Below are 19,995 nucleotides of genomic sequence, written 5' to 3' on the forward strand. Positions count from 1 at the left end.
AATTGAGCAAAAAAGACACGAAATGACCAGAAAAGACACGAAATGACCAAAGAAAAGACACAAATTGACCAAAAAAGACATAAAATGACTAAAAAAGACACAAAATGTCAAAAAAGAAACAAAATGTCAAAAAAGAAACAAAATGACCAAAAAAGACACAAAATGACCAAAAAAAGACACAAATTGACCAAAAAAGACACAAAATGACCAAAAAAGACACAAATTGACCACAAAATGATCAAAAAAAGACACGAAATGACAAAAAACCCCACAATGACCAAAAAAAGACATTAAGTGACCAAAAAGACTAAAACACATGAACACATGAACACTTTAACACAGTGGAGACAGAGCTGACTTCCAAAATGATTTGGCGACCCCCAGAAATCATCTCGCGACCCCAATTGGGGTCCCGACCCCAAGGTTGAGAATAGCTGCTCTATAGAACCTGTTCTTCTAAAGTTAAAGCTCCTGAAGAAGACAAAGAGGAGCTGTTTAAAGCTGTCAGACATCTTTATTATTATATAATTATTATATAATATATTCCATTCAGAAAGTCTCTCAGGTTGACAGATATTTTTACTTGCTGCGTCTGAGAATAAACGCTGCTGTCGGCTTTGTTCCTGGAGATCCAGCGCTGTTTATCCTGACCTCTCAGTCACACTTCACCTGAGAACCAGAACCAGACAGGAACGTTCTGCTGATGCTCTCATCTAGAACCCTTTAGTCCCTGGAGGCTGCTGCACTCATTCTCTCATTCTCTCATTCTCTGGTTTTCAGCTCCGAGTGTCTGTTTCTTTGTGAAATCAGTCAGAAAGCTCAGACAGATTGAATTAATAGTTGATTGATTGTTTTTTCTTTAACAATCTGAATCTTTTGTATTCTGGTTTTGTTGTTATCGTGGCAGTCATGTTGTTCTGGATTCAACCAGACTTCAGTCTTTTCTTTACAACAGTCAACTCTACGTTCATCTATAATGATCTCCTGCAGCCAGTAGGCTGATATTATATTATATTATATTATATTTTGTTATATTATATTATATTTTATTTTATTTTATTTTATTATATTATATCATATTTTATTATGTTATATTTTATTATATTATATTATATTATATTATATTATATTTTATTATATTATATTATATTATATTATATTATATTATATTTTATTATATTATATTATATTATATTATATTATATTATATTTTATTATATTATATTATATTATATTTTATTATATTATATTATATTATATTATTATATATATATATATATATATTATATTTCTCAAGGCTCCTGTTGTAACATATGAACAATGCAACATGTGTATGCATTGTGTTACTTGTAGGCAGAAAGAAGAATAGAATAGAATAGAATAGAAAAGAATAGAATAGAATAGAATAGAATAGAATAGAAAAGAATAGAATAGAATGGAATAATGCCTTTATTGTCACTGTACACATGAACAATGAGATTTGAGAGCTGACTCCAAAAAGCAGTGCGACAATAAATAAAATGTGTATAATATATGAAATTATACAATATAAACATAAACATACGTAGGCAAGTAAATGTAAAGAAAAATATATACGATATAATGTAAACAGGCAAGAAAGGGAGTTGAGGAGCTCAGTCTTTAATTTACAGAAGCAGATATGATGCTATTTAGTGTTCATAGATATATTGCACGTTTGAAGGACAAATTATTGCACAAATGATTGCACATTGCCAGTTATAGTATATTTAAAAAAGAAAGATATTGCACAGTAATAAAATCCATATGAAATCAGTGCAGATGAGAGTTCAGGGTGGTTGTTGTTTTTGGGAAGAAACGGTTTGTTTTTGAAGCGTTTTTTTTTTTTAAAACGGTTTGTTTTTGAAACGGTTTGTTTGTGAAATGGTTTGTTGTTGAAACGGTTTGTTTGTGAAACGGTTTGTTTTTGAAACGGTTTGTTTTTGAAACGGTTTGTTTGTGAAACGGTTTGTTTTTGAAGCGGTTTGTTTGTGAAACGGTTTGTTTTTGGAACGGTTTGTTTTTTAAGCGGTTTGTTTTTGAAGCGGTTTGTTTTTGAAACGGTTTGTTTGTGAAACGGTTTGTTTGTGAAACGGTTTGTTTGTGAAGCGGTTTGTTTTTGAAACGGTTTGTTTGTGAAACGGTTTGTTTGTGAAACGTTTTGTTTTTGAAACGGTTTGTTTTTGGAACGGTTTGTTTGTGAAACGGATTGTTTTTGGAACGGTTTGTTTTTGGGAAGAATCGTTTTGTTTTTGAAGCAGTTTGTTGTTGACCTGATGCTCCTGAAGGCCACGCAGGCTGCTGATGGTGCAGAATGAAATCCTCTTCTTCCTTCATGCTGTGTAGAAGTTGGTCTGCAGGCTGGTCTCGTGGTCGACGCAGCCAGAGGGTCGCTGGTTCGACTCCCGCCTGCACCTCTTCTCTGTGGAGTTCTCATGTTCTCCTCGTGTTCTCAGCGTAGGTTCTCTACGGTTCTCCAGCTTCCTCACACAGTCCAAAGACATGCAGCTGGGTTTAATTGGTGACTCTAAATTGCCCGTAGGAGTGAATGAGAGAGTGATTGTCTGTCTCTATGTGTCAGGCTGTCAGCAATAAAATGAAGGCAACGGTCTGTTTTCTAGTAAAGAAAAATATGAAAATAAATCTGAAAAACCCCAGTAAAATATCTGTCAGCTAAAGTTGCTGTTTACCGTCATATTCAAGTAAAAAAAAAGAGTTTTCTTATTTATTTATTTTTTTTCATGAAGTGCAAATGCCAATAAAAGTTGAAATCTGTAAATTATATATATTTCTTTAGAGTAAACCTTCAAATTTAAAGTAAAAAAATAAATAATAAACCGTTAAAAATACAGGAAAAAAGCCTGTCAGCAAAACTGGAGAAACATTTCCCATGCTAGTGTGTCAGGGTGGACCGATAATCAGTTAACGAGATGAATGAATGAATGTTGAGAAGTTGGAAAGAGCAGAGTGTGTTTCTGCTGGCTGTATTATATCTGAGTCATGTCTCTGTATTATATCTGAGTCGTGTCTCTGTATTATATCTGAGTCATGTCTCTGTATTATATCTGAGTCATGTCTCTGTATTATATCTGAGTCATGTCTCTGTATTATATCTGAGTCATGTCTCTGTATTATATCTCAGTCATGTCTCTGTGTTATATCTGAGTCATGTCTCTGTATTATATCTGAGTCATGTCTCTGTATTATATCTGAGTCATGTCTCTGTATTATATCCGAGTCATGTCTCATGTCTCTGTATTATATCTGAGTCATGTCTCTGTATTATATCTGAGTCATGTCTCTGTATTATATCTGAGTCATGTCTCTGTATTATATCTGAGTCATGTCTCTGTATTATATCTGAGTCATGTCTCTGTATTATATCTGAGTCATGTCTCTGTATTATATCTGAGTCACGTCTCTGTATTATATCTCAGTCATGTCTCTGTATTATATCTGAGTCATGTCTCTGTATTATATCTGAGTCATGTCTCTGTATTATATCTGAGTCATGTCTCTGTATTATATCTGAGTCATGTCTCTGTATTATATCCGAGTCATGTCTCATGTCTCTGTATTATATCTGAGTCATGTCTCTGTATTATATCTGAGTCATGTCTCTGTATTATATCTGAGTCATGTCTCTGTATTATATCTGAGTCATGTCTCTGTATTATATCTGAGTCATGTCTCTGTATTATATCTGAGACATGTCTCTGTATTATATCTGAGTCATGTCTCTGTATTATATCTGAGTCATGTCTCTGTATTATATCTGAGACATGTCTCTGTATTATATCTGAGTCATGTCTCTGTATTATATCTCAGTCATGTCTCTGTATTATATCTCAGTCATGTCTCTGTATTATATCTGAGTCATGTCTCTGTATTATATCTGAGTCATGTCTCTGTATTATATCTGAGACATGTCTCTGTATTATATCTGAGTCATGTCTCTGTATTATATCTGAGACATGTCTCTGTATTATATCTGAGTCATGTCTCTGTATTATATCTCAGTCATGTCTCTGTATTATATCTCAGTCATGTCTCTGTATTATATCTGAGTCATGTCTCTGTATTATATCTGAGTCATGTCTCTGTATTATATCTGAGTCATGTCTCTGTATTATATCCGAGTCATGTCTCTGTATTATATCTGAGTCATGTCTCTGTATTATATCTGAGTCATGTCTCTGTATTATATCCGAGTCATGTCTCTGTATTATATCTGTGTCTCTGTGCAGGTTTTCTGTGAACTCTAATTGTAGACGAGGCTTTGTTCTGTCAGAATAAAGCTGCTTCCTCTCCGCCACCGGGAGATTTTATTTGTTTCACTTTCCTCCGTCCGGCTGACTTTAATTGGTGAATGTGTGTCCCGTCTGGTTTTATCTCTGGAGGAGGAGGAGGAGGAGGAGGAGGAGGTGGACACAGTAACCCCCCCACAGTAATCCCCCCCCCCCAGAGGAGAGACAGACAGATTATCCTCCCGTCTCTCTGCATCATGTCGCTGCTGCTGCATGCAGAGCAGCTGAACACTCTGCTGGCTGCAGGCCGGCTGGTGGATTACATCACACACACACACACACACACACACACACACACACACACACACACACACACACTGGTTTCCTGCTAGGGGGCAAGGTAGAGGACGAGTAATCCCCCTGTCGGCCATCACCGCCACCACGGAGGACACAGTGTGTGTGTGTGTGTGTGTTTGTGTGTGTGTGTGTGTGTGTGTGTGTGTGTGTGTGTGTGTGTGTGTGTGTGTTCTTATAAAGAATGCTCTTGGAGCCGTTTTGTATCTCTGGAATAGTTTCCAGCGTTTCCTGCAGAAAAAGAGAGGCAGCAGTTATTATTCAGTCAGAAGATGTTTTGATTTTGTTTATAAATGTTTGAATTTTGTCTAAAAATTAAAAGTAGTTTTTGTTTGAGTCTCTTTTTAAAAATAGACAGCGATGCTCTAAAGAGACTAAAGAGACTCTTTTATCCTTGAATGCTCACAGTGCTAACACTTGGACTTTTCACTTTCCTTTTCTTTCTCTTTACAAGTTGTTTTCCTCTCGTCTCGTAATCGTGAGTTGGTAAATAAATTGGGATGAGACGACAGAATCTGTCATTGAGTCTAAAAACGACATCATATATAACACAGGCGCTGTGGAAAATGTTGCATTCACTGACTTTTAGTAGTTTGTAACTATTAAAAAGAGGCTCAGATTGAAATCTGTAAATTATATATATATTTCTTTAGAGTAAATCTTCAAATTTAAAGTAAAACATAAATAAATAAATCGTTACAAATACAGGAAAAAAAGTCTGTCAGCAAAACTGGACAAACATTTGCCATCATATTAAAGTAAAAAAAAAGTAATTATTGAATATTATACATGTTTTTAAAGAAATTATCTGTAAAAATAACTGTTTGGCAACTTTTTCTGTCCTTTAGAATTCCTTTTTTTGTTTTTCAGTGCAGATAAATGACGATACTTAGTGGTTTTAGTGAGTCAGGACAGAGAGAAGCATCATCACATTTAGAGAGAAAAGATCAGGGACGAAGAAGAAGAAGAAGAAGAAGAAGAAGAAGAAGGAGAAGAAGAAGAAGAAGAGGTCAGCTAGAGAGAGGGACATTAAAATTGAACAGACGGAGAAAAAAGGCTTCAGAGGAACAGAGAAACTCACACAGAGAGAAAGAGAGATGACAAGAAATCCAGAAACTAGAGAAGAGAGATGGAGGGAGAGGCCAGAGGGCTGGAAGAGGAGAGAGAGAGAGAGAGATGATGTGGAACAGGAATCAGCTGAGGAGCAGAGAAACTGTTTCACCTGTCAATCATCACTCTACCTGTCAATCATCCCTCTACCTGTCAATCATCACTCTACCTGTCAATCATCGCTCTACCTGTCAATCATCCCTCTACCTGTCAATCATCACTCTACCTGTCAATCATCGCTCTACCTGTCAATCATCCCTCTACCTGTCAATCATCACTCTACCTGTCAATCATCACTCTACCTGTCAATCATCACTCTACCTGTCAATCATCACTCTACCTGTCAATCATCGCTCTACCTGTCAATCATCGCTCTACCTGTCAATCATCACTCTACCTGTCAATCATCACTCTACCTGTCAATCATCACTCTACCTGTCAATCATCGCTCTACCTGTCAATCATCACTCTACCTGTCAATCATCACTCTACCTGTCAATCATCACTCTACCTGTCAATCATCGCTCTACCTGTCAATCATCGCTCTACCTGTCAATCATCACTCTACCTGTCAATCATCACTCTACCTGTCAATCATCGCTCTACCTGTCAATCATCGCTCTACCTGTCAATCATCACTCTACCTGTCAATCACCTGTCAATCATCACTCTACCTGTCAATCATCGCTCTACCTGTCAATCACCTGTCAATCATCACTCTACCTGTCAATCATTGCTCTACCTGTCAATCACCTGTCAATCATCGCTCTACCTGTCAATCATATCTGACTAAGAACTATATTTGGTAACTTCAGGTAATATTTTGAGAAAAAAGTTGCAAATTTACTAGATTAAAGTGGCAAATCTGTGCGAAAAAGTTGCAGATTTACGGGAAAAAAGTGGGAAAAAAGCAACTTTTTTCTCCCAGATTCACCACTTTAAATCTCATAAATCTGCACATTTTTTTCTCGTAGATTTGCCACTTTAATCTCATAAACTTTTTTCCCTAAATATTATTTCCGTATGTTTTTTTACACATTCTGGCTGTATGTAATATCCTCCAATATTCTCTAGGGTTGAAATTTGGAATTTGCAAGTTTTCAATGAGTGTCCTATTAAGGGTTAATGTAGAAAATACAAGAAAAAACCCTGTCAAAAAAGAATACAGTACATTTATTTTAACAGTGTAGCAGCTCTGGAAGTCCTGTAAGTTTTGAATCTTTGCAGTTAAATTATTGCAATTCATTTTTTTATGTGTTGGGAGGTTTTATCCATGTTACTACAAATCTTCTACACTTTGCTGCCATCCATTTTTCAGCTTAATATAAAACTGTAGATTTATTCCCTCCCTGCAGGCTGCAGCTCAGAGAAACAACTTTTCTTATGGATACTCAATCAAGAGAACATTTGCTGCCTATAATTTTTTTCCCATGTTGCACACAAAACTTTCTGTGGTTTCAAAGTTCTTGTGGGAGATCCAGACGTCTGAGAGAGAAACATTTCTACAACTCACATGCTGAATGCCACCATAAATAAATAAAAATATACTCGCTGTAATGGATCATTTATTAATAAGCATCTTAAAGTTGATTTTTTTTTACATCTTGCTGTTATGCAGCCAAGCCGGTCGCTTCTTTTTGGGAGGAAAATCAATCTTAAAAATGATTGTAAACTTTCAAATCTTGTCCTCCAGTGTAATAAATTCATAGTTGATGGTGTGAAATATGCAAAAGCAGCAGTGTGGTTCTTTAAACGGCCAACTGTCAGAGATTTAAAGCCCATGCTGATAGAAAAAAGTCTGATTTATCTCATCCACCCACAGAGAGAAAAACTGTTAAAAAAGTCAGTTTGGCTGCAAGGTTGGTAGAAATATATCACGCTGAATGTGAAGAGGAAAGAAAGTAGGAAGAGAAAGAGAGTAGGGCTGCAAATAACCATTATTATCATTATCAATTAATCTGTTGATTGTTTAAACGATTCATCGATTAGTTGTTTGGTGAATAAAATGTATCAAAATATCAATGAGTGTTTCCCAAACCACAAGATGACGTCAAAAGACACACAATTACCAAAAAAGACACAAAATGACTATAAAAAGACACAAAATGACCTAAAAAAGACACAAAATGACTTTAAAAAGACACAAAATGGCTAAAAAAAGACACAAAATGACCATAAAAAGACACAAAATGGCTAAAAAAAGACACAAAATGACCTAAAAAAGACACAAAATTGACCAAAAAAGGACACAAAATGACTTAAAGAAGACACAAACTGTATCAAAATATCAATGAGTGTTTCCCAAACCACAAGATGACGTCAAAAGACACACAATTACCAAAAAAGACACCAAAGAGATATTCAGTTTATTATCATAAAGCAACAAAGAAACCAGAAATATTCACATTGAAGAAGCTGAAATCAGAGAATTTGGACTTATTGTCTTTAAAAAAAACTGCTCAAACCAATTATTGGATTATCAAAATAGTTGAGGATTCTTTTAAAAATTGGTTATTGTTCGGTTAATCAAATAATTGTTGCAGCTTTGAATGAGAGACCAATAAAGACAAGTCCAGAATATAAAGTAGAGTTTCATGTTATTTTTTATCACTCAGACTGAATAATGAGACTGAAAGAGACGTGATGAATCCTGAATGAATCTCCTCTACAGAGCATCTTATAAAACAAATCTAAATCCTTCCAGAGAGCCTTTCAGTCTCCGTCTCTGTTTCCATTCAGTTAGCTGAACACGCAGCAGTAATGTGAATGTGTCGAGTTTCAGCGTCCAACATTTGGGCCAGAAAACGCTGCACAGCAACCAGCAACAGGAGAAAACAATCTGTGTTTATGAGATAAACAAGAGTCATGAAGCTGAGAGTCGTCTCCATGCTCCAAATCACTCCTTTTAATAATAGAAAGTCTTTATGAATCTTTAACCCACATCTGGATCTTCATTTGCATTCAAATAAACACAGTGTGCAAACAGGCTGATAATGACAGCAGCGAGGATAATGAAATAAATAAATAAATGTTCTCAGAGTCCTCAGGGAGTCACAGTCATCTGTATTAGTTGTCAGTGTTAAACATCAGCAGAAACTAGAAGCTGTTTCTATGGTTTCTCTTCTTTATCTGGCAGCCTGCTGCTAAACAGAGTCTCCATTTAATATGATGGAGCTTTAATGAGCTACCTGCCTGAAAACAACTCTCCAATCACTATCAAATGTCTCAAAGCATTGGTCCAATGCAAACCTTTATGGCTCTAACGGGCCAAAAGGTTAAAGAAAAGACTCCTAGAGACTCATTATTGACCGAGTAAGTTGTGAAGTAAACAGTCAGTGCCAGAGAGAGAGAGAGATCTGAACCAGAGTCAGAGCCAGAACCTGAACCAGAGCCAGAGATCTGAACCAGAGTCAGAGCCAGAACCAGAGACAGAGCCAGAGCCAGAGATCTGAACCAGAGCCAGAACCAGAGCCAGAGCCAGAGATCTGAACCAGAGTCAGAGCCAGAACCAGAGCCAGAGCCAGAGATCTGAACCAGATTCAGAACCAGAACCTGAACCAGAGCCAGAGATCTGAACCAGAGTCAGAGCCAGAGCCAGAGCCAGAGATCTGAACCAGAGCCAGTCTCTCTCCTGTTTTCCTTATAGTTTGTTTTGTGTTTTGTTCCTGGTTCTGGCACAAAAAAACAGAGAAAGATGACTTCATTGGAGATAGAAAGCTCTATTAATAAAGTCTGTTTTCCTTTTCATTCCATCATGCTGTGTAAACTACAGATTAAAGACTCGTTATTGACCAAGAAACCTGGTAAATAATGAGTCGCTCTTTGTGGTCACAAATCGTCCCAAATTCAAAGAAGATCGGATCAAATTAGAGTAAAAGAGAATGTAACTGTTTATTATGTTCATAATCTAGAAAACAGCTTTTACTGCAGTTTGTGAAAAGACAAGGTGTCATAAAAACATATTGCAAAGATTTGATGACAACTTACGCTCAGTTGAGTACAGAACAAAGACAAGATATATATATATATATATATATATATATATATATATATATATATATATATATATATAAAATGTATGCATTCATTCTCAATGTGTTGTCAGTAATCTTATGATGCTATTTACATTTTAAAAAATCACTTCTTCTTTGGTAAATGGCTTCATTTAACACCAAATCTTATTGGAATGAAGTTTTATGGTTTCTATAAAAGTCTTTTAGGTATTCTGTGAAAGTATAAAGCAAACAAACAAACAAACTTAGACAACAACAACAACAACAACAACAGAGACTCAGTGACACCAAACTCAGCATGCTGAAACATAAAAATAGCTGAACGACGACGACGACGACAGGGGAAATAAAACATATTAATGTGTCTGACATTACATAAACCTTATGAGAGTAAAGTGTGTGTGTGTGTGTGTGCATGTGTGTGTGTGTACCTGCAGGTAAAAGGATCAGGAGATTAATCTCCTGCTGCTCTCCACCATCATGTCTTTGGTTAACTTCTGGCGTCTTCCATTAATTGAGGGAGATTTTCATCAGCGTTTCTTAAATGCTGCTGATTAAATTAATTACGCTCTCCTCGGGTGGAAATCTGCTCGTCCTGATGACTTTCAACCACTTCTTTTCTCCTCATTTCCCCTCCACAACCTTTCTTCACCTTCCACTTTCACTGCTTCTCACCTCAAGCTGCAGAAGGTTGTGTTGTAAAGAAAGTTTTCAGCTATTTGTGATTTCAAGTTCACTAAAGTTCTGATAAATCCAAACAGAAACATCACACACTGTGACTTTTACCTTTTAAAACTAATTTTTTGGAGCTTTATTTTTCATCATGCATCATTTGGACCCATGAGTCTGATATGTTTGGTGCTCAGGGATCTCTAGTGGTTTCTATGTTTCACTGTGTTTCTACCGACTCCTTCCTCCTCTTAACCACACTGTAAAAAATGTTTGTAGAAATTACAGTAAAACACTGTCAAATTATATCAGAAATAGGGCGTGAAATTAAAAATGTAATAGCACCGTAGTAGACACTTTTAATTACCGTAAATCAAAGAATAGCACAAAACTTTTACTTTTTTCTGTCATAAACTTTAGAAAACACAGTTTTGCTGTAAAAATATTAGATTTTTCATTTAAAATGAATGGAGAAATACCATAACATCACAAGGACATAACTACCCTAAAAATAATAGCAGACCAAATGACCTAACAAACGACCTAAAATGACCAAAAGAGTCACAAAACGACCAAAAAAAGAGACAGAAAATGACCAAAAGAGACACAAAACCATGAAAAAAGACACAAAATGACCAAAAGAGACACAAAACTATCTAAAAAGACAGAAAACGACCAAAAGAGACATGAAATTATCAAAAAAAGACACAAAATGACCCCAAAAAATACGTAAAATTATCAAATGAGACACAAAATTACCAAAAAGAGACACAATAGGGATAAAATGGCAAGTGATTTTTCAGTCTAAATGACAGATTTAGCTGATATTTACATTTAAATTTACAGTAGAAAACCCACTCACTGTATTTTTTACGGTAAAGTTCTGGCAACCACAGCTGACGGTATTTTACCGTAAATTAAACAGAATATTTTTTACAGTGCAGCTCGTAGCTGCAGCTATTTTGCACCAAAATCAAATAGCAAAAGTCTTTTCCAGCAGTGGGCGAGGCTAAAAACAAGCCTTACTTTGGACGTCTTTCACTCCACGTTTCGTCCTTTATCGTGACATCAAACACAGAATAGTTTGGTCTCATGTTGAACTGGAGCATCTGCAGATTAATTCATACTCCATATGTATAGTATGGAGTATAAGTATAAGGATCCACTCAAGTCAGGTACAACGTTACAAGGTCAACAAATCCCTGTTTTTGTTTTCTCCACTGACATCTTCATTGGAAATAAAACAGTGTGCTGTTCACAAAAACATTAAGCTTCAAGTCAGGAAACTTTCTCATTGTTTTTCACAAAGAGAGAATATTATTGATCCACAACAAGCAGCATTACTCACTAGCTTCCTCAAAGGTTTTCCTCATGACAGAAGTTCCAGAACTTCAGCACACAATGGAAGCTTCACAAATTAAGATCTCAGAAAAACCAGCCACATCTTTTTGTTTTTAGTTAGGTTCAAAAGTTTTCACGTTTAGCAGCAGATTGGGGATTTTTTTAAACCTCTTCTCTAATTTCTTCTGACATGATGGGAGGCGTTTGATGAACGTTTAAAGAGTTGATCCTTTCAAACAACTCGTCCTCCCATCGAACTCCCTCAAAGTGAAACTGTTTCAGAAGTCAGAAGTCTTTCAACTCTTTTTAGGAAGCGTTCGTTGACGTCAGAGCAGCTTTCACAAACTAACAACATGTTCAGGTTGTTTTAGGATCTGATGGTCACAGTCACATGACAACGGGAACAACTTATAAGAACACAATCAGTCACAGTTTCTTATCAATATTTCTTTGTGAAGGTGTTGTGTATTAATTTGAAGATGTATTAAAATATCAGACATATAGCAGTTTAAAATGCATTACATACTCCTGCTTGATTATTATATAAGCAGCTCTGAGTGAGGAAATCCCACTGCACCATTTGGAACAATAACAGGAAAGCAAGAGACCTGACACACCAACATTATGTGTAATTGTAACAGAAAATAGTGAAACTAAGCAGTTGCTGTTGGAACCAAGGACCTGTTTGTGTATCTTGAATATCTGTTTTGTGATCATTAAATCCCACACAGGGCTGTCTGTCTTTCTGGAAACTCTTGTTGTCTTTTAAGATTTCCTGCTGCAAACGCGATCCACAGTTTGTTGCGTCGCCTGTTTTTACCTCCTGGACAGGTTTCTTAACGCTGGCACCATTTATTGGAGCCAAACGGCAGCAGATTGTCAATGTGCACCAGAAATCTGGTGTAAGTTGTGAAGTAAACAGTCATTGCCAGAGAGAGGGAGAGATCAGAACCAGAGCCAGAACCAGAGCCAGAACCAGAACCAGAGCCAGAGCCAGAGCCAGAGCCAGAGCCAGAGCCAGAGCCAGAGATCTGAACCAGATTCAGAGCCAGAACCAGAACCAGAACCAGGACCAGAGCCAGAGCCAGAGATCTTAACCAGATTCAGAGCCAGAGCCAGAACCAGAACCAGAACCAGAGCCAGAGCCAGAGATCTGAACCAGAGTCAGAGCCAGAACCAGAACCAGAACTAGAGCCAGAGATCTGAACCAGAGTCAGAGCCAGAACAAGAGCCAGAGCCAGAGATCTGAACCAGAGCCAGAAACAGAGCCAGAGCCAGAGATCTGAACCAGAGCCAGTGTCTCTCCTGTTTTCCTTATAGTTTGTTTCGTGTATTTTTATTTCTGTGGCATCTGGCTTGAGCCTGCTGGGAAATCATGTTGTCATACCAGTTGGTAGTGAAATAGGTTTCTGAACACACACACACACACACACACACACACACACACACACACACAGATGGGTGTGCAGGCTTATGCAAAGACACAGAAATACATTTAAACAAAACGGGGAAAAAAAGACTAATTTACTAGAAATATGAGGTTCTGAGTGTGTTTCTGTATTTCTTTGTTTTCTTACTCTCACACGCACACACACACACACACACAAACACATGTATACATACACACACATGCATACATACACAAATCTGTAATTCTCTTACAGATTTACACATATTTCTTAATTTTTTCCTCCCTTTTTCCTCTCACACACAGTGTTTCTGTACACACACACACATACACACACACACACACACACACACACTGTAATTGTAAAAGATTGAAACCTCAATACATTTTCGATTCCTTGTGTTTAAATTATATGATATGTGTATTTGATTATATCAGAAGTACCATAAGAGCCATAAAAGCAGATTTTAAACCTCCAGGCTGCTCAGATGAAATATGTGAGGAGAATGGACTGTTCGGTGCTGGACCTGAGGCTGTTACTGTGTTTCCTTCAGGAACAATCCTCCTTTAAGCCCTCAGGACAGAGTGTAGAAAGAGCTTTTCACTGCTGGTGTTTTCTCTCCTTGTATCAACATTTCTAGTTGTTCTGTTTTCCCTCCGTCCTGCAGAGCCACTCTGCTGTCCTCGCTTAACTGCAGAACATTTGAGAAGTGTGTCATTTTTTACACATCATGTACAATATATTGGTTTCTATACTAAATGGAAAACAGTAGAAACGACTAGCTGCATCAAAGGTCGAAATAATGTTTTAAATCCCAGAGGGCTAAAATATGAATTCTGCTTCATACTGACTACACTGTAAAAAATGAACTGTTGTTTTTAGGGTAAAAACCAGCAGCTGTGGTTGCCAGAACTTTACAATAATAAATACGGTGCAACTTTTTATAATATTACAGTAAAATGATATTAACACTGTTGATTTCATGTTTAAGATTGACATTTTATTCCATATTTTACCGTATAAATAAAAAGTTTTTCCATCAAAAGAAACGCTGTTCTGCCATATAATTGACCAGAAAATACTTTATAAATGCTGCATAAATTAAAGATTTTACCATTAAATATTACAGTATATTTCTACTAGAGATATGGTGTTTAGTACATTTAACAGTGAGAAAAAGGATTTTTTACAAAAGATAAATGCAAAAATTACAGTGATGCTTGTGTATATATTACAGTATATTTTTGTTACAAACAGAGTATTTTACAATGGAGGAATGTATTTAAAAGAAAACAAACTGTGAAAACACAGTTTTGTCTGATATAAACATTTACTTTGTTTCATTGTTAGTGAAACTGAATTAACTCATTTATCATTTTATGTCTTTTACTGTCATGGTTTAACAGTTTTCTTGTTTTTCTTCAGGTTGTGATGACTCGTGCTCAGAGTGCCGTGGGCCGGGTCGGGACGAGTGTTTGTCGTGTTCGGACCCGGCTGCCTTGCTCAAAGACGGGGAATGTGTTCCCGACTGTGGCGCCGGGTTCTACAGCCAGGAAGGAGTCTGCTACGGTAAAGAAAACACATTTATACTCTGCATTTAGAACATGAAATGGATATATCAGGCTCTCAGGATAAATTAGTTACTTTCCACGAAAACGAACGAAATAACCAAAACTAGAATTGAAAAATAATTTTCGTTAACTGAAATAAAAATAAAAACAAGAGTTTTTATAAAAACGATAACTGAAATTTGTCAACTTTTTTCATCCGAAAACCTTTTTGGTTGATATGAAATCTATTTCATCTATCTGGTTTTATGACTTAATAAACTTATTGGGGCTGAGATGGATCAGACAAAGGAAATAAAGGAAACATTTATTGTGATCTTATTGAATCTGGACCCAACAAATACCCCATTACACAACAACTACAACTAATAAAAACTAAACTACAACTAATAAAAACTAAACTGCAACTAATAAAAAGTAAACTAAAACTAATAAAAACTAAACTACAACTAATAAAAAGTAAACTAAAACTAATACAAACTAAACTAAAACTAATAAAAACTAAACTACAACTAATAAAAACTAAACTACAACTAATAAAAACCAGACTAAAACTAAACTAAACTAATAAAAACTAAACTACAACTAATAAAAACTTAACTACAACTAATAAAAACTAAACTAAAACTAATAAAAACTAAACTACAACTAATAAAAACTACGCTAAAACTAAGCATTTTCCAAAAAATAAAAACTAAACTAAAACTCGCAAACTCACTCTAAAAACAAATTAAAACTAACTGAATTTGAAAACAAAAAATCACAAAGAAACTCAAACTAAAACTAATGAGAAATCCTAACCAAGGTTAGAAAGTATTCTAACCTTTGTTATCACACTAAGACAGGGTCATTTTATCTATGAAACATGTTTCAATTCAATTAGATTCAACAAGAGTTTCATGTAAGAACTGTCGCACTTCATGAGCCCGTTGGAGTTCCACAGGGCTCATGTTTCGGCCCTCATAACATTGTGTTGTGAAGAAATCCAACAAGTTTTCAACTATTTGTAATGTCAAATTCACTTAAGTTTTGATAAATCCAGGCATAAACATCACAGACTTTTGCCTTTAAAATAACTTTTTGGATTTTAGAGAATAAAGTAAGATTTTAGAGAAGACAAATCACTCAGAAGTTCCATATTTCAGTATTAAACAGTATTAAAACTTGAAGTGAACACGAAGTGATCTATATCAGCGTATATATACATATATATATATATATATATATATATATATATATATATATCAGGATCAAATGCCAAAGACACGTTTGTACCTCGGGGATTAGAAAGGAATTGATTTACCTGTAAGTCTAAACAAAATCATGTTGGTCTGAAGGTAAATGTTGTTTTTGTTGAAGCCCTTTTTCTCTTTAAACTCGTTTATCTATTTCAATTACTAGTTTTTCTGTCTTTCCCAGAATTCCCAATTGGACAAAAACATATTACCATCAGCTCCATTCAAAACAAACCATTCATGCTGTTTTAATCTGCTCTATTTTCTGCTGCTGTGGGCTCAGTAATTGTGCTCTCTGATTCTTAAACGATAGAAAGTATAATTGCTAAATGTTTGTGCACAATGGAAGCAAAGAGCTGCTGTTAAATGTGTGTTTTTGCTGCACAGAAAATATCTCAACATGAATGTATTTTCTCTACATTTGTCTAATATGAGGAAAAATAGTAGTTCTAACACCTTAAAATGTCTGGAGATGTGTGTCAGGGTAGATTTCAGGGGAAATGCATCGAAAAGGAAATGCACAGTGTATATAGCTTTCATTGGGTTTAAACATACAGAATATATGATTTTTGTGACAGTAAAAGTCTGAGAGGAAAGTAGGGCTGCAACTAACGATTATTTTCATTATAGATGAATCTGTCGATTATTTAAACGATTCATCGATTAGTTGTTTGGTGAATAAAATGTATAAAAATATCAATGAGTGTTTCCAAACCACAAGATGACGTCCTCAAATCTCTTGTTTTGTCCACAAACCAAAGAGATATTCAGTTTATTGTCATAAAGGAACAAAGAAACCAGAAATATTCACATTGAAGAAGCTGAAATCACAGAATTTGGATTTATTGTCTTTAAAAAACTGATCAAACCAATTATTGGATTATCAAAATAATTGCCGTTTAGTCTAATAATTGATTATTGTTCCATTAATAGAATAATTATTGTAGCTCTAGAGGAAAGTTCTCCATGTGAACTGTTTTTGCTGTGCAGCTTCAGTTTACGACGGTTGAAAGTTAATATTTAACCCTTTGATGCACAACATGGTCTAAAGTTTTTATGTTCTATATCTTTGCAATAAATTAATTTCATCATTCAGTTTTGCAGGTTTTCTCAAATAACTTGTTTTTGATCATCATACATCCTAATTTTTTTTCTTACTTTTTGAATTAATCCCCTTTTTTTATTACTACGCTTCTAATGCACCAGGTCATTTTTGACCCATGTGAATGATTCAAAAACTACTTTTCTTCATAAAGTATGAAAGGAAAAATGGATATAATGATCTGTTGTAATAAAATAAACACACAGCAGCATGAAAGAACATGGGGAATGAATGAGGCTCATTTTTGACTCATGTTGGTCATTAGAAGGTGTTTATATGTTGAGCATCAAAGGGTTAAACAGACAGATGAGATGTGACAGAATGAGCCAGAAACAGAAAAACAACGTGAGACAATCAGAGTTCACTGCTGCGGTCATCTGCAGGTCAAGGTTTGTTTGTTGTTGTTGTTGTTGTTGTTGTTGTTTAGTTTCCCTGTGGAGCTCCTGGCCAGCATCCTCTGCATGTGATGCCAACATGATGAAGTCAGCAGTACCCAGAGATAGCAAACAAACAATTTAAAATAAAAAAACAATAATTAGCAGTTCTCTGTGGCACTAATGAGGATTCTGTGTGGATCAGCAGATCCTCTATGAATATGGATGGTTGCTATTTCTGAGTGGTAGATGAAGCAGCAGAGCGGGAACAGGCCTCCCTCGGGGCGCCGCTCAACTTAGCAGCACAGAGCTAAACCCTTTCTTTGGTTTTAAAACACCTGGAGGGTAGGAGGAGGAGGAGGAGGAGGAGGAGGAGGAGGAGGAGGAACCAGACTTAAAGCTCTCAGCCAGGAGCCCTCTTTAGAGAAAATGTCAAAAACCAGAGGAACTTTCTGGAAAAAAGGTCAAATCCATTAGAAGTTGCCAGTCTGTGCTTTGAGATGTGGTTTGAAATGTCAACATGCAGAGAAGAAGGCTGAAGAGGTTTGTGGCTCAGGCTCAGTTTGGCTCCTCGGGGCCTCGGGGCTTCCTGCCTCGCACGGGGCACCTTTTATTATTTTGTCCCCCGCAGCACGCCATAGGAAAACCTTCACTGATTCAGCCTCAGATAGAGACAAACTCTGATCTGTCTGAGCATGTCAGAGACACACACACACACACACACACACACACACACACACACACACACACCTTGAATAGGGAATTCAAGCCAGTTTACCTTCGTTTTATGGATCTATTTTCACGAGGCGGTGGCAGGCTGCACTGAATGTGTAATAATCTGAGTGGCAGATTGTTTGCAGAGCGGCTATTTTAACTCAACGATTCCAAGATAATCAATGAAAACTGGAGACATCAGACAGGAGAACAGTGTGGACGAGCTGATCTCTGTGATCAGAGCTGATCAACATATTGAGCATCAATTAATTTTACCTGTCTTGGACTTCTTATGTACTTTTTTTATTGTATTGTTTTACTTTTATGTTTTATTGTCATAAGATTGTATATCTTAATTTTGCCTTTTTTCTTCTTTTTTTCAACTGGTTGTTAGTTTGGTCTTGTACATTTTTTTGTAAAAACTCAATAAAAGTTAAATCATCAAAATAATCTGAAGAGTTAAAGAGACTTCTCTTGATGCATTTCATCTCTGTAACATTTATTTCCCTGCTGCTGTTGACAGGCTGCGACCCGTCCTGCGCCTCCTGTTTCCCTGACAACCCAAAGTGCATGAGCTGTCTGCCTGGGACCGCCTTGCATCATGGGAAATGTATTTCCGAGTGTCCGGCGGAGCATTACCTGGACAGCCACAGCAGATGCAGAGGTAGGCTGAAGCTCCAACAGGAAGCAGTAAAATGTTGTAATAAAGGTCTTTAAAGGATCAGTTCTGGTTCACTTCATTCTCCTCCTCCTCCTCCTCCTCCTCCTCCTCCTGCTCTCCTCAGCCTGCCACAGCTCCTGCGCCTCCTGCTGGGGTCCGTCGGTGTCCCAGTGCTCCTCGTGTCCAGCTGGGCTGCTCCTCCACCAGGGTCAGTGTGTGGAGGCCTGTGGGGAGGGGCTCTACTCCCAGGACCACAGCTGCCACAGTAAGACCTCCACTCCACCTCTCACCTGTTTGTTTTATTTAATTATTATTCTTTATTAAATGACAAAGATAACAAATAGTTCAGGGAGAGGCAGAAAACCCAGATGGGCTGATTTATTTAAAGCCTCCACCTGCAATCTCATAGTTATAAGAAAGTAATAAACTGATAATAGAAAACAAAAAACATATGTATAACATCAACAAGTTATTATGACAATAACAAAACAAAATGAACATGATATAAAAGTGTATTTGTGTGCGAATTAGAATGTTAAAACAGCAGTTAAATGAGCTTTTAGACATATTTTAAACATTTTATAAAGATGTTCTTTGACAGATATGAAAAGGTTTTTATTCATCATTTAGTACCTAAATTTATCAATAAATTGACGTCTGCATGTCAGAAATCTGGAGGCTGAAGATCTAAAGATTGACGTGTTGGATCAGAGTGAACCTGAGAATTACATTTACAATAAGACTTAAAGTGCTCCGGAAAGTTTTCATGATCTGAATATACCTGAGAAATAAAAACACATATTAGAGAGATACTGATGTGATGAAGAGTATCTGAAGGTCCAGATGAGTTCTGAGACTCAGATCTGGTTCATCCTAACAAAACGTTTCTAAAGAACCTAAACTCTGTGGAGTTTATGAGGAACTCTGACCTCTGACCTCTCCCCCCCGGTCCAGACTGCCACCCCTCCTGCCGGTCCTGTGTGGGTCCTCTGGCCTCAGACTGCCTCAGCTGTCTGAAACCAGAAGAAGTCCTGCTGCCTCAGTCCAGATACCTGCAGCACGGAGTCTGCACCGCCAGATGCCCCGCCCACAGCTACCTGGACCACACCCACACCTGCAGAGGTGAGTCTCCTCCTTCACTGCTTCCTTTAGCATGAATGTCTTTGGGGGGGGACATATT

At 36.7% G+C, this 19,995-nt stretch overlaps 1 protein-coding gene across 1 annotated transcript in view; it reads left to right on the forward strand.

The window, feature by feature from the left end:
* Positions 1 to 19,995, forward strand: part of fras1 (Fraser extracellular matrix complex subunit 1) — a 233,783-nt gene that overhangs the window by 13,909 nt on the left and 199,879 nt on the right. The window contains exons 3-6 of the mRNA XM_059337817.1: positions 14,587 to 14,730; positions 18,678 to 18,818; positions 18,940 to 19,080; positions 19,770 to 19,937. Of these exons, the coding sequence (XP_059193800.1) occupies positions 14,587 to 14,730; positions 18,678 to 18,818; positions 18,940 to 19,080; positions 19,770 to 19,937 (594 nt within the window). The remainder of the gene's footprint in view (positions 1 to 14,586; positions 14,731 to 18,677; positions 18,819 to 18,939; positions 19,081 to 19,769; positions 19,938 to 19,995) is intronic.

This window comes from Centropristis striata, chromosome 7, assembly GCF_030273125.1.
Source record: "Centropristis striata isolate RG_2023a ecotype Rhode Island chromosome 7, C.striata_1.0, whole genome shotgun sequence".
NCBI lineage: Eukaryota > Metazoa > Chordata > Actinopteri > Perciformes > Serranidae > Centropristis > Centropristis striata.